Raw genomic sequence first — 13,655 nt, forward strand, 5'->3', positions numbered from 1 at the left:
AAAAAATTCAATATCCCTTCGCAATGTTAAAAAAGAATCCACCTAGAACAGGGAATCGAAGAGATTGTTCTCAATCTGATAAAGAGCATTTATTAAAAACCTGCAGGCTGAACACTCTTCTCCTCAATTTGGGAACAAGTCAAACTGCCTGCTCTTATCATTTCTATTCAACATTATGCTGAAGGTGCTAGCCAGTGTAATAAGGCAGGAGAGAAAGAAAGAGAGAAGGGAAAGAGATGAGGAAATGTGACACTATCTTTCTGTGCAGATGACATGATGGTGTATGTAGAAAATCCTAAGGAATATACAAACTACTAAAACAAGTAAGAGGATTTAGGAAGGTTGCACATCATAAGAGCAACATATAGAATCACTGTATTTATGTAGAGTAGCAACAACAAATTGAAAAATAAGATTAAAAAACCAAACAATACTATTTCCAGTAGCATCAGAACATCCATTATCTAACAAAATTTCCAGGAAAGGGCTTCTACTCTGAAAAAGCACAAAATATTGCTGGGTGAAATTAAAAACCTAAACAAGACTTGATTGAAAGACTCAGTATTGTTCAAGCTATCCATTCTCCACGCAGTGATATATAAATGTAACAAAATCTTGACAAAGCTTCCAGCAGGCTATTTTGAGGAAAGAGAAAAGATGTTCTGAAATTCTATATGGAAATCAAAGGATACAGAATAGCCAAAGTGACTTTGAAAAAGAACAAAGTTGAAGGACTAAGACTATATTATTCCATAACTTACAAACTTGCAGCATTCAAGACAGTGTGATATTGGTATCAACATGGTCAAATAGATCAGTGGCACAAAACAGAGTCGAGAAATAGATCACAAACATATAAAGAACTGAAATTTAGCTAAGGTGCCAAACCAATTCAGCAGGGGTGCAAGAAGTTTTATTTCTCCCCAAATGGTGTGGACTATGTAAAATACCTGTCTACAAAAAATAAATCTTGACTTCTATCTCATCATATACTCAAAAATGAATTCTAAAGAGACTGTAGACCCAAACATAAAACTCAGGAACAAAGTTCATAGCAGAACATATCAGGCAATATCTTCACAGTCTCGAGGTAAGTAAGGATTTCTCAGACCAAACGTACACACACAGACACACACACACATAAATAAACCATTAAAAAAGAGTAAATTGGACTTTATCAAAACCAAAAGTTTCCGCTCAAGAAAAGACTTAGTGAAGAAAATACATAAACGAATCAAACAGTGGTAAATAATCTGCAGCACATATATCTGATGATGGACTTATATCCAGAATATGGAAATAACTCCCATAAATCAACAACAAAAAGAAAAATGCACTTTCTAAAATGGGCAAAAGAATTGAACAAACATTCCACAAAAGATAAATGACAGACAAAGACTGCATGAAAAATGCTCAACACCATTAGTCATTAGAGAAATACAAATGAAAAACACAGTGAGATACCATTTCATGTCTAATAGGATGGCAAAAATACAAAAAGATTAGCAACAGCTAATGTTGGTGAGGAAGTGAAGCAGCTGGAACTCTCATCCATTGTTGATGGGATATAAAATGGTCCAACCACTTTTAAAAACTCTTGACAATTTCATATAACGTTACATATAAAACTTCCCGAGATGTATGGATGTATCTCCAAAAATTTCTGCCAACCAAAAGAGGCAAATACAAAGGTAGATACGGAATGATTTCATTTTTATGACACCAAATACTGTTAAAACTAATCTACATCAGATATTGGGACTGGGCAAACTGACTGGAAATGGGCTCAATAGAACTCTCTGGGGGTAATGCACATGTTCTACTTTTTTGTTTCTCATAGTAATGTGTTACCATGGTGTTATATGGGTGTAGACAACTGTCAAAATTCATCAAGTTGTCCACCTAATATGTGTGCATTTTATTGTATGTTAATTTTTCTTTAAAACTATTTCAAATCAAAAGTCAGAAATGCAGTGTTAAAAACAAATTAAATTATTAATGGGTTAATTCACCTACATAAAGAAGCCACTAAATGAACACTAGTTTGTATCTTTCATTTCAATAAAACCTGTAAGTCAGTGGCAGTTATTTTCCATTGGCTAGGGCATGAGGAAGAAGCCGTATTATATAAACTGAAACATAAAATGGCACTATGGAGAATATGATTCTACTGTATACCTTAAATGAAAGGCACATATAAATTATTACGGTAGAACACAAAGCAGTTGTAACAAATGTGTTTGCATAGGAAACTGATTATAGTTCTTGACCAATAAGAAATATTACTACTTTCCCTTGGAGTACAAAAAAGGGTCAGGCTTAAGGCCACTTCTATGACTAAGCTGAAGCTACTGTTTGGAAAAAAGGACGTAACTGCAGTTGTGCTAATCCACTTATCTCCCATGAACTCCCTGGAATCTACCTGCTGTGAGCCCACACAAACTGGAGATCTTACATGAAAACATCTAAGTCTAACTAAAACCCAAAAAATGAATTAATTTACCCCAGGCTTCACAGTCAAGCAATGAACTGGGATTAAAATTCAAGTATCTGACTCTCTGTTATGATTAGTTAATCCAGCAAACACGTTTTAAACATCAACTCTTCTAAGTTCCGGGAGTAAAAGCCAAGTTTACTATCCAGTTGGTCAGTGATAAAGCCGGACATTTATGTAGCACCTAATGACTTACAAAGAACCTTCATGTTTATTGTGAAGTGACCAGGATAGTATTATTATCTTTATTTTATTTCACTTAAGAAATATTTATTGATTTCATACTATGTGCTAATCATTTGGGGCTTCCCTGGTGGTGCAGACGCTGAAGAATCTGCCTGTAATGCAGGAGACCCAGGTTTGATCCCTGGGTTGGGAAGAGGCCCTGGAGAAGGAAATGGCAACCCACTCCAGCATTTTTGATGCTAGAAGGGCTCCTATTGTTATGAATCTTTTTTCATTTTCATTGGAGGATAATTGCTTTACAATGTTGTGTTCATTTCTGCCACACAACATGAGTCAGTCATTAAGTGTGTGTGTGTGTGTGTGTGTGTGCGTGTGTATACCCTCTCTCTTGAGCCTCCCTCCTACCCCCAGATCCTAGCCCTCTAGGTCATCATGGAGCACCGGATTCAGCTCCCTGTGTATACAGCAACTTCCCACTAGCTATGTGTTTTATATACGGTCATGTACACGTTTTAATGCTACTCTCTCAGTTCATCCCACCTTCTCTTTCCCCCGACTGTGTCCACAAGTCCACTCTGTACATCTGTGCCTCTAGTTATACTGCTGAGGAGAGACTCACAGAGAAGTAGTGGGCAAAAAAAAGAGGTAGGAGGTAAAGCTTCTAGGCATAGATCATTTTAGCTAAATGAACAAGAGCTAGCTTGAAATTGCTTATATGTAAAAAATACAGTTCATAGAGTACAAAGTGTGTCTCTGTCACTTTAAATTGCTGCATTTTATGTTTCTTAATACAACCTTAAAAAAATTCATTTCTGTGGGCCTGCAAGCACTTCAGTCTCCCCCCTTTTGTTGTTTCTTTTTTTGGTCTTCACATTCCTTAAATGTGAACGTCACTGTGATTCAGTTCTTGGTTCTCTGGTCTTCACTTGCTATGTTATCTCCCATTATCAGTGTGCTTTGCTTCTCACACAGCTATGACTTCCAGATGTAGCTCCACAACCCTGATCTCTCTCCTTAGATTCAGTTCTTAATGCCTAATGACCTGATGTTGTTTCCATTTCAATAACCTTCCACTGATACTTCAAATTCAATACTCATCAAAAAATGGACTTCATCACCTTCCCTGTAAAATTGTCCATCCATCATTATTCTATAAATATCCAAACCTGAAATCTCAATGCTACTTTTGACTCTTCTCCTACACAGCCAGCAAGTCTCCTCTTTTCCTCAGTGGTCCCTGAACCTGTCACAAGCTGGGTTTAGGCCTGGCTGCTTCACAACTGGACACTCAGGGCAGCCCACATTCCAGCCTCTGACCCCAGCCACCATCCATCGACCTCCAATACATTTCCCACATTACCACCTATTTAACCTTTCCTCCTGCTTCATTTCATCTTGTTATCATTCTGTTCAAAAACCTTTGACAGCAATTCAACATTCTAATCAATAAAGTCCAGACATTCAAAGCTTCTCAAATTCCACTACTACTCTCCCCTATGCAAACCCAATGGCTTAGCCAGAGTGATCCATTCACTGTGCCCCCTAAAATACGCCTTACACTTTCCCACCTCTTAACTTTTATCCCAGCTATTCTCCGCTGCTGCTGAAATGACTTCAGGGTATCCTCATTCTTTAAAGCTCTCTCTAGTCCTAACTCTCCTCAGCCCAAAGGTATCTCTCACCTTTGACTGCCTATTGTCTGTATTATTCAAATGACACTGTCTTGCTTTTCTCCATTTTGTGTAGGTGGGTTGTCTCTTTAGGTAGACTCTGGAGGTCAGGGATCAGCCGTATCTAATTATTTTATATCTCTTCTATCACCAAGTCCAAAGCCTTATTGAGTGAGTGACAACAGCAGCTGTTTACCATCCATATGAAGCTCAGAGCAGAAATTTTCCATCTTTAAAACACCTGGAAGCCTCCTCTCTTTAGCTGTTACATTGTTAACTCTATTTTTTATGGAGATGTGTTCTAAGTATGGTACCTGTGACCTGGTTACTGAAAGGTGATTGGATGATGATACATGGTACATTTCTAAAGCCAGACAGTAAGAACTGTTGCAGAGATAGGGCTCCACATTCCACAAAGGCACATCTGATCCCTGGGTAGTTTTAGTCCTTATAGTTCATCAACCCTTAGTTACCTTTCAAATTAAGTTAGCTGTAATAATTTCTTAACGTAAATATATTTAAAGAAGTTACATTTATCTAACTGACAATGCAGGCCCTGGAGTCTTACTTCACTATAATGGACATCCATCATTCCAGCATCCTCCTTCATTGCTCCTTCTTCATCTATGTTGGGAGTAATTTTCTTGAAGGCTGAACATCCATTAGGGAATAATTCTGTGTAAATAAAAAGCAGTGAAGTAAATTTACTTTTTAAAAGTGTTTTGTAAATGAAAGACAGACTTACATGCATTACCTATCCTTAAAAATAAACACATACTTTTGGTAAGGAACAAAGTCATAAGTGTAATTTTCTGTTACAAAAAAAACAAAAACAAAAACTTTTTTTTACCAATTCTATCTACTATATATCCTACCAGTCTTTTCCCCAAATGATGAGCTCAATATACTTACAAATAAGTTTCATTCTCTGACTATCTCTCATCTGCAATGCTTGGTATAGTAACAGTTTCCTGATATGATCTATTTATTGACTATGCCAAAGCTTTTGAATGTGTGGATCACAATAAACTGTGGAAAATTCTGAAAGAGATGGGAATACCAGACCACCTGACCTGCCTCTTGAGAAACCTGTATGCAGGTCAGGAAGCAAAAGTTAGAACCAGACATGGAACAACAGACTGGTTCCAAATAGGAAAAGGAGTACGTCAAGGCTGTATATTGTCACCCTGTTGATTTAACTTATATGCAGAGTACATCATGAGAAACACTGGGCTGGAGGAAGCACAAGCTGGAAGCAAGATTGCTGGGATGGCATCTGGTCTCATCACTTCATGGCAAATAGATGGGGAAACAGTGGCTGAGTTTATTTTTCGGGGCTCCAAAATCACTGCAGATGGTGATTGCAGCCATGAAATTAAAACACTCTTACTCCTTGGAAAGAAAGTTATGACCAACCTAGACAACATATTAAAAAGAAGAGACATTACTTTGTCAACAAAGGTCCATCAAGTCAATGCTATGGTTTTTCCAGTAGTCATGTATGGATGTGAGAGTTGGACTATAAAGAAAGCTGAGCACAGAAGAATTGATGCTTTTGAACTGTGCTGTTAGAGAAGACTCTTGAGAGTCCTCTGGACTGCAAGGAGATCCAACCAGTCCATCCTAAAGGAGATCAGTCCTGGGTGTTCATTGGAAGGACTGATGTTGAAGTTGAAACTCCAATACTCTGGCCACCTGATGTGAAGAGCTGACTCATTTGAAAGGACCCTGATGTTGCAAAAGACTGAAGGCAGGAGAAGGGGATAACAGAGGATGAGATGGTTAGATGGCATCACCGACTCAATGGACACGAGTTTGGGTAAACTCCGGGAGTTGGTGATGGACAGGGAGGCCTGGCGGATTGTGGTTCATGGGGTTGCAAAGAGTTGGACGTGTCTGAGCGACTGAACTGAACTGAATATGATCTAAAAATTAACACTTTGATCCTGTGTATGTTTATCGTCTGTCACCTAAACAAAGAGGGCATGTACTTTTCAGGTGAACACTGAACGAGCTTTTGTAAGCATCTCTAGTTCCTTGTTTTACTGGAGAATTGGAAAAGTGGCCTAGGACTTGTAAAGAGAGGCAGGAAATAAAATAGATGCCAAGGACGGGGAATCCTTAGAGAAATAGGATGGGGCACTGGAAGAACCAGAGCTTTTGGAATTAGACAGACCCAGTTTTATCATTAACTGTGTGATTTTAGACATGTTTCTCTCTAGGACTGTATCTGTAAAACAGATAACCACTACTTATAAGAATTCAGTGAAAAGTAAAGTGTTTAGAGCAGTAAGGGGAGGGAGGAGGGAGGAGGGTTCAGGATGGGGAACGTGGGTATACCTGTGGCGGAGTCATTTCGATATTTGGCAAAACTAATACAATATTGTAAAGTTTAAAAATAAAATAAAATTAAAAAAAAAACATACAACAACTGTTTAATAAATTTGTTTAACCAAAGCTACCAATAAGTAAACTAGGTTTCTGAAGATAACGTTAAATAATTGCTAGCACTTGGTATAGTGACTGCAGTTGGACCACTGGGAGGGTAAGTAGTGAGCCCCAGCTGAAAACTATTGCTGTAGGATTGTGGACCAAATTGTTACCATCAAACAAGAGTCTGGGGCTAGAAGGCCACATGGTTGCCGCACAGATTTTGCACTTAGGAACACGTCCAAACACTCTTGCTGTGGTTGAATTTACCCCTATATAAGTCGGTTGTCACTTTAAAGGAAAATTCAGTCTCCTAATAACAGAATCTGCTAGTTAGTAGAAAATCACTGGTCGCAAAGGGGACAAACAGCTACTGTTCTACAATCTAATAGTGATGATTAGACATGATGATGTTCTCACGACTAAATGTTTGGTAAGCTTCCTGGTGTTAGAGGCTGGAGAAGGAAGAAAGAAGGTTTAAGAAAGCCAAACCTCATATTGAGATTTCTCAGCATTTTGATGGAAAAAGGGTCATGTATCATGACTTGGTCTACGGGACACTCGTTGAGTAGCAGTGCATTGTGAGCAGTGCATTGAAATTTAGGAGAAAACATCCCACTTGCTTCATAAAGTGAAGGGTTAGTTAGGCAGTTAAGGAAGAGGACCCCAAAACTTGAGAACAGGTAAAGAATGTAGTCCTTAACAAAGAAAAGACTCAACCCCCTGAAGGGCTCATGCAGCTACATCCATGACTGGGGGAAAAATTCTGTCTACTCTGAGGATATTATTATTTTAAATGATTCCCACATCCAGGGTTTCTAGAAAAGGCCGGGATTCAGGAGAGGATAAAAAGGGGTCAAAGCATCTCAGGAAAGGGTCTTTCGGTGTGTATCTCAAGTAGAGGGAGGGTAAATTATGGTTCCTGTCAGAAACAAACAGGTTAAGAGCTACTTTTGGACTCTCTGGTCTATATCATCTGGTGTAAAGACTACTCTTAAGGATTTTTTCAGCTTTAGAGTCCACTCTTCTTACTAAATGCTAAATGCATATATAAATATATATGTCCCTGTTTGTTTAAGTTATCAACACCCACCAAACTAATGATAAGAGGAGTCTTTTTTGTGGGTCTTCAAAACGCTTTTTTGTGGGATTTCCCTGGTGGCTCAGACGGTAAAGCGTCTGTCTACCATGCGGGAGACCTGGGTTTGAGCCCTGGGTTGGGAAGATCCCCTGAAGAAGGAAATGGCAATCCATTCCAGTACTATTGCCTGGAAAATCCCATGGACAGAGGAGCCTGGTAGGCTACAGTCTATGGGGTCGCAAAGAGTCAGACACGACTGAACAACTTCACTTTAAAAATGCTTGGGGAAAACTTTGATTCCCTTTAGTCTTGTTTCGTTTAGTCTTGTTTCAGATGAAACAAGTTACTAAATCTAGGCCAGTGTACATCTGTTTGAGGGCTCTTCTGTGGCCCTATGTAGCATTATGTCACATGGTCTTAAAGAGTCAGCTTTAAATCTTTCTGGTATGTGACCTGGATTCCTGATTCTGCCCTTCAGAGCTGTGGCTTCTGTTTTCCTGATGTTATCCTAGGGCAAGCAAGATGCAAACTGTCCAACTAGACCACTACCTTGAGCACAAATGGTCCTGTGGACAAAGGGGAGGAGAGTTTGGAGGGTGGGAACGCTACCCTTGCTAAAATAAGACTGCCAGTTAGAAGAGGATTAGGAGCCAAGCCTCAAGTGGAGGGCTAAAGGGGAAAGGCTGTAACTGGGAAGGAACTGAGGAAAGGAAAAGCTACGCAGAATGGAAGCTGTCAGATCCTGGGTATAGAGACTTGGGAAAGCGACCAACATTACCCGATAAGGCATGACAAGAACAGACTCTATGGGAAAGGAAATTCCTTTGCCTGGGGTGATGGAGGAGCTCTACAGGCCTGAAGCTTTGCTGAATCTCGGATGCTCTGTGGTGGTGGAAGAATGCACACTTGATTCTTGTCTACCCTGGGAGAAAACAGCTGTGCACTGTCTCAGGAAGAGAAGAGGTGCAGGAGTCTAGTCTCCAGAGAATGACACCTAGAACATGTTGAGGTTTGCAGACAAAGTGAAGTAAGGAAATTTAGATCTGTTTTTTGATTATGTATTTTTGGGACTGGGAGTAACTAACACCTCATATCACCGCTTAGAGGTAACTTAGAAAAAGGGAAGAAAGTGAGATCCTTGAGATCTCTGGTACAAAGAACAAGAGCTCTGGCTGAAAGAAGTTTGCAGGTGGGAGTGAGGCAGGAAGCACTGTACCTCTCTCTCCACTTTCCCGTTCCGTTCAGTGCCTGAAGCATGAAAAGCAGGATCTAGAAATGGCCCCTCTCTGGTCTTCTGTGGTCACTTCGGGATGCCAGGGGTACCAAGTCTTTGCTCACTCAGGAGACCACCCAATGGGACAAACTAATTTTTTTTTCTTAAAAACTCTAAACAGGAGAACATCTGTCTCCAATGCGTCAGCTGTAGTGTTTCATTCCATCTTGATGAAAAAGAAAGCTTTATGATGACTTCAAGAGAAATGGCATACAATGTTGAGAAAACTGAAAAATTTTGCTAATTGATATGTCAGAGATTTTGTCTTAATCATAAAAGGATATTTGACATAAATCAAAGGGTTCTACAATTGCTATATTATTTTTGATAAATAACTTTGTCTTAAGTGTAAATGGAAATTTTTCTTTCAGTCCTGCACTCAAATGTACTTTTATTTACTCTGTGAATATCCAGGTCTTACCTAGGTTATGGATTTCTCAGACTGGAAGACAGGTTAACAGATTAAGATTTTAACTTGTGTTTTAACACTAGTGGTTTAGCTTGGCATGACTATCATACTTTAATCACAAAATTAACAAAATCAGGTGTTTCAGATCATTTGAATGAAAGAAGTGAAGGGAGGGAAACCCTAAGGCTTTTACTACTGCCACAATTTCAGAATAAGATGTTCTAGTTTAAGTGAGTAGAATTTTCCAGGCTTAAAAATGGATGGTACCTATAAATAAACATGTAAACTTCTCCTAAATTTAACATTACTTTTGTTAAAATGCAAAACATCTTTTCCTGTGCAGAGAAGGGCTCTTTGATTTCTACAAAGGATAAATTCTGAAACAAACAAACAAACAAAAAAACCAACAACCCTTGAAGGTTTTGTAAAATAAGTATTTAAATGATCGGTTAAAACCACTGTTTTCACTTCTTGAAACATGTCACATTGTTTGCTGTTCAGACTGGCTGCCTCAAGCTAATGTCCAAAAAAATTCACAGCAAATTTATATATTTCAGTTCCTATTTTCTCCAATCCTATATAGTTATAATTCTAAAGCTTAAGAACTGATAATGGAGAGAAATAATTCTTGATTTTTGCTTAGTTTTAAGGTCTTTGCCCCTCTGAAAAATTTCTAAGGAAATACTTTAATATAGTTAACTATTTTCAGTATCGAATGGGTGTAGTTTTATACTTAGTAGACATAAAACTCTTATTTCAAATTTCTACTAATTGAAAAGATGAGATAATATTAACCTTATATATCTGAAAGACATACCTAAAACCTTAATTAGTTTTGTTTAGGGGTTTCATATTTGTTAGTTTATTTTTAACTGCAGGTGTGCAATTTCAGTATTTGTTTTTATGGCAGTTTCACAGGCATACCAGTGATGTAAGGAAAAGAAGCTTCAAACAAGGCCTTCTTTTGATACTTAATTTTGTTCTCCACTTTAAAACCACATATGTACTAAAAAGAAAATACTAGAACATGTCAATTTCAAACATATGATTGTTGAAAAGAAATTCAGTACCAAACAGAAAGTGGTTAATTTAATATGCAAGGAAAATGGATCATTTTAGTTATGCCATTTTGTTTGTGAAGAAAAATACCTGGTTAACTATAGAAATTCTGGAATTAAAATATAAACCATGGTTGTGTTCTCATAGCCAAAACCAGAGTGATGTGACTTCCACAAGATGGTTTCATTTTCCAGTAATGTTACTCATTTGACTGCCTTCAAGGAAATACTGAGTTGGCCAAAAAGTTCTTTTGGGGTTTTCCATATGATGTTACAAGAAACCAAAATGGAGTTTTTGGCCAACCCAATAGCTTGGCAATTATGATCGATAATAGGAGATGTCTTTGCAGTGCCCAATGTCAATCAGTTTTAAAAAACTTTTTATTTCGTATTGGAGTAGAGCCAAATAATAATGCTGTGACAGTTTCAGGTGGACAGCAAAGGGCTCAGCCATACATATATGTGTATCTGTTGTCTGAACTCAACTGGTTTACTATTTAAGTAGTTGTTACAGTGGTCAACAATACTAATTTTGGAAAGAGAAGCTTTCAGGCAGATTCCTGAATTAGACTTGTGGAATCCTGAGCCCTTTAAGACCATGACTCCTTTTGTGGATGCCCCCCTGCCAGCCCTATACCAGCCCCAGCTCTATTGAGACACAATTGTTATTGATCACTGTGTACATTTAAGGTGTATGTGTTGATTTGATACATGTATATATTGTGAAGTGATTACCACACTAGAGTTCATCACCACACATAATTACCATTTTGGACAGAGGAAAAACATTTAAGATCTACTTTCGTAGCAACGTTCAAGTATATAACAAAATCTACTTCACTGTAATCACTATATACATTAGATATCCAGAACATATTCATCCTGTAGGTGGACATTTGCACCCTTTGACCAAAATCGCCCTATTTTTGGCACCCCTCTGGCTACCACCATTCTACTTTCTGCAGCTACAAGTTTGGCTTAAGATTCCACGTATAAGTAAGATTGTACAGTATTTGTCTTTCTCTTTCTCAGATTTATTTCACTTAGCAGGATATCCTCAAGGTCCAGTCGTGTCGTCACAAATGGGAGGATTCCCTTCTTTCCATTGACTACATGTGCCATGTCTTCTTCATCCATTCATATGGATCCATTTCATGTTTCCATAATACTAATTGGCATCATTTCACTTCAACAGGAAGAACTTTTCTCAGCATTTCTTGGAAGACAGGTCTAGTGGTGATGGACTCCCTCAACTTTTGTTTGCCTGGAAAAGTACTCATCTGTCCATTTCTGAAGGACAAATTTGCTGGATGAAGTATCCTTGGTTGGCAGTAACTTTTTCCTTTCAGAACTTGAAAAATATCATCCTACCCTCTCCTAGCCTATAAGATTTCTGCTGATAGCATCCCACAGATCATATAGGCTTTCTTCACTCTTCATCCTTATCTTCTCCTCTGACTCGATAATTTCAAAGGTCTAGTATTTTAATGCAGATTATTTCTTCTCCTTGATCCATTCTATTTTTAATACTCTCTATTTCAGTTTTAACTTCATTCATTGTATTCGTAAGTGCCAGAAAATGTTTGGTTCTTTTTATGAGATTTCCATCTCTGTTTAACTCCTCATTTTGTCTGTGTATTATTTTCCTGATTTTACTAAATTTTCTGTTTTATTGTAGCTCATTGAGCTTCCTTAGAAAAGCTGTTTTGAATTCTTTATTAGATAAATTGCAGATCTCTTTCTTACTATAAGATTATTATGATCCTTTGGGGGTGTCATATTTCCTTCATTTTTCATGTTCCTTGAAATTTTGCATTACTATCTTCACATTTTAAATGTCAGCCACCTTCAACCAATTTTACTGATTGAGGGTGAGAAATACTTTCCATCTGTCCTGCTAGAGATTCTGAGGCTTTCACAGACCTTCTATGGATATACCTGCTCTGCAATTCTGGCTCACATATATGACAGAATTCATAACCACATATGTCTTTTCCCCATCATGTAACACACAAGGCCAGGTGCTAACAGTCTCTCATTTGATTTCCCAATGGTGGTGCTACTTGTGGTCTCCCCCTGGCCCGCAAACTCTGGCTGGCTTTCTGCACAAGCTCACTAGCCCTCTGTGAGAGCTGACTCTCACTGCCTTCAGCAGCAAGCACACACATCCAGCTACAGGATGGAGGAGAGTGTGGCTGAGGCACATGGAGCACAGGAGGTGCCTGTGGCCCAGTGGGGGATCCACAGGCTAAATATCTCTAGGGATCTGTTGGCAGGCTTTTTCATGAAGTCCATGATGTGGTTAGTAGGGTCTGTTTGCCTGTAATGCCCTCTCAGAATCCTATCTGCAGCTCCCTCAGCCTCTTCCTGCCTCCATCATTCAGCTCACAACTCAGTACTCTGGATAGAGCAAGAGAGAAATGGGCCTCTTTGGGAGCATCCTGTGCTGCTGGGAAATATAGTACCTCATCATATGCTCTCACTTTTCCCTGCATTAGAAATCAAGGGTGAGAAAGTCTCACTTGGCACTGAGCTTTGCCACCTTGTGGAAGGTGACATGAATAAATCAAACTATTCCTCTTACCCTCTTCAATGCATTCAAACTTGTATAATTTTTGCTCCAATAGTATCCTAGAACTTCTCCACTGGACTTCTGGACTTCCCCCAAGGCTTTCTTGTCTGTGGGTGATTATCCAAAATAAGTGTTCTCCGGGGGATCCTAGACTGCAGCTGACAGAGGCTGGAGCCAGCTCATAGGCCACTGCAAGGTCCACAGACAGAACACAGGTCTGTCTGCCCATTACCTGACACATGGGTGGGTAAAATTCCTCCCAGGTCCCTTGGTATGTGGGGCTGGATCCCACAGCTCCCACAAAGGCACTTCATCCATGTATGGATGCCAAATTGTTCTTGAGATGGTTATACAAACAAATGACATATTATAGGGCCATCTAGCTGATGTGTGAACTCCCTTTCTTGTCTTTTTAGCATTTTCAAAAATATATTTCTTTCTTTCTTTGCCTGCACTGGGTCTTAGTTGTAGCAGGTGAGACC

The 13,655-nt window shown here is 38.8% G+C and overlaps 1 protein-coding gene across 5 annotated transcripts in view; it reads right to left on the minus strand.

Annotated features, from left to right (window-relative positions):
• The window catches only part of DOCK11 (dedicator of cytokinesis 11), a 216,252-nt gene that overhangs the window by 25,578 nt on the left and 177,019 nt on the right, over positions 1-13,655 (minus strand). For all 5 annotated transcript variants that reach the window (XM_027534837.1, XM_027534835.1, XM_027534833.1 and 2 more), the window contains one exon: positions 4,919-5,025. In XM_027534837.1, the coding sequence (XP_027390638.1) occupies positions 4,919-5,025 (107 nt within the window). The remainder of the gene's footprint in view (positions 1-4,918; positions 5,026-13,655) is intronic.

This window comes from Bos indicus x Bos taurus, chromosome X, assembly GCF_003369695.1.
Source record: "Bos indicus x Bos taurus breed Angus x Brahman F1 hybrid chromosome X, Bos_hybrid_MaternalHap_v2.0, whole genome shotgun sequence".
Classification (NCBI taxonomy): domain Eukaryota; kingdom Metazoa; phylum Chordata; class Mammalia; order Artiodactyla; family Bovidae; genus Bos; species Bos indicus x Bos taurus.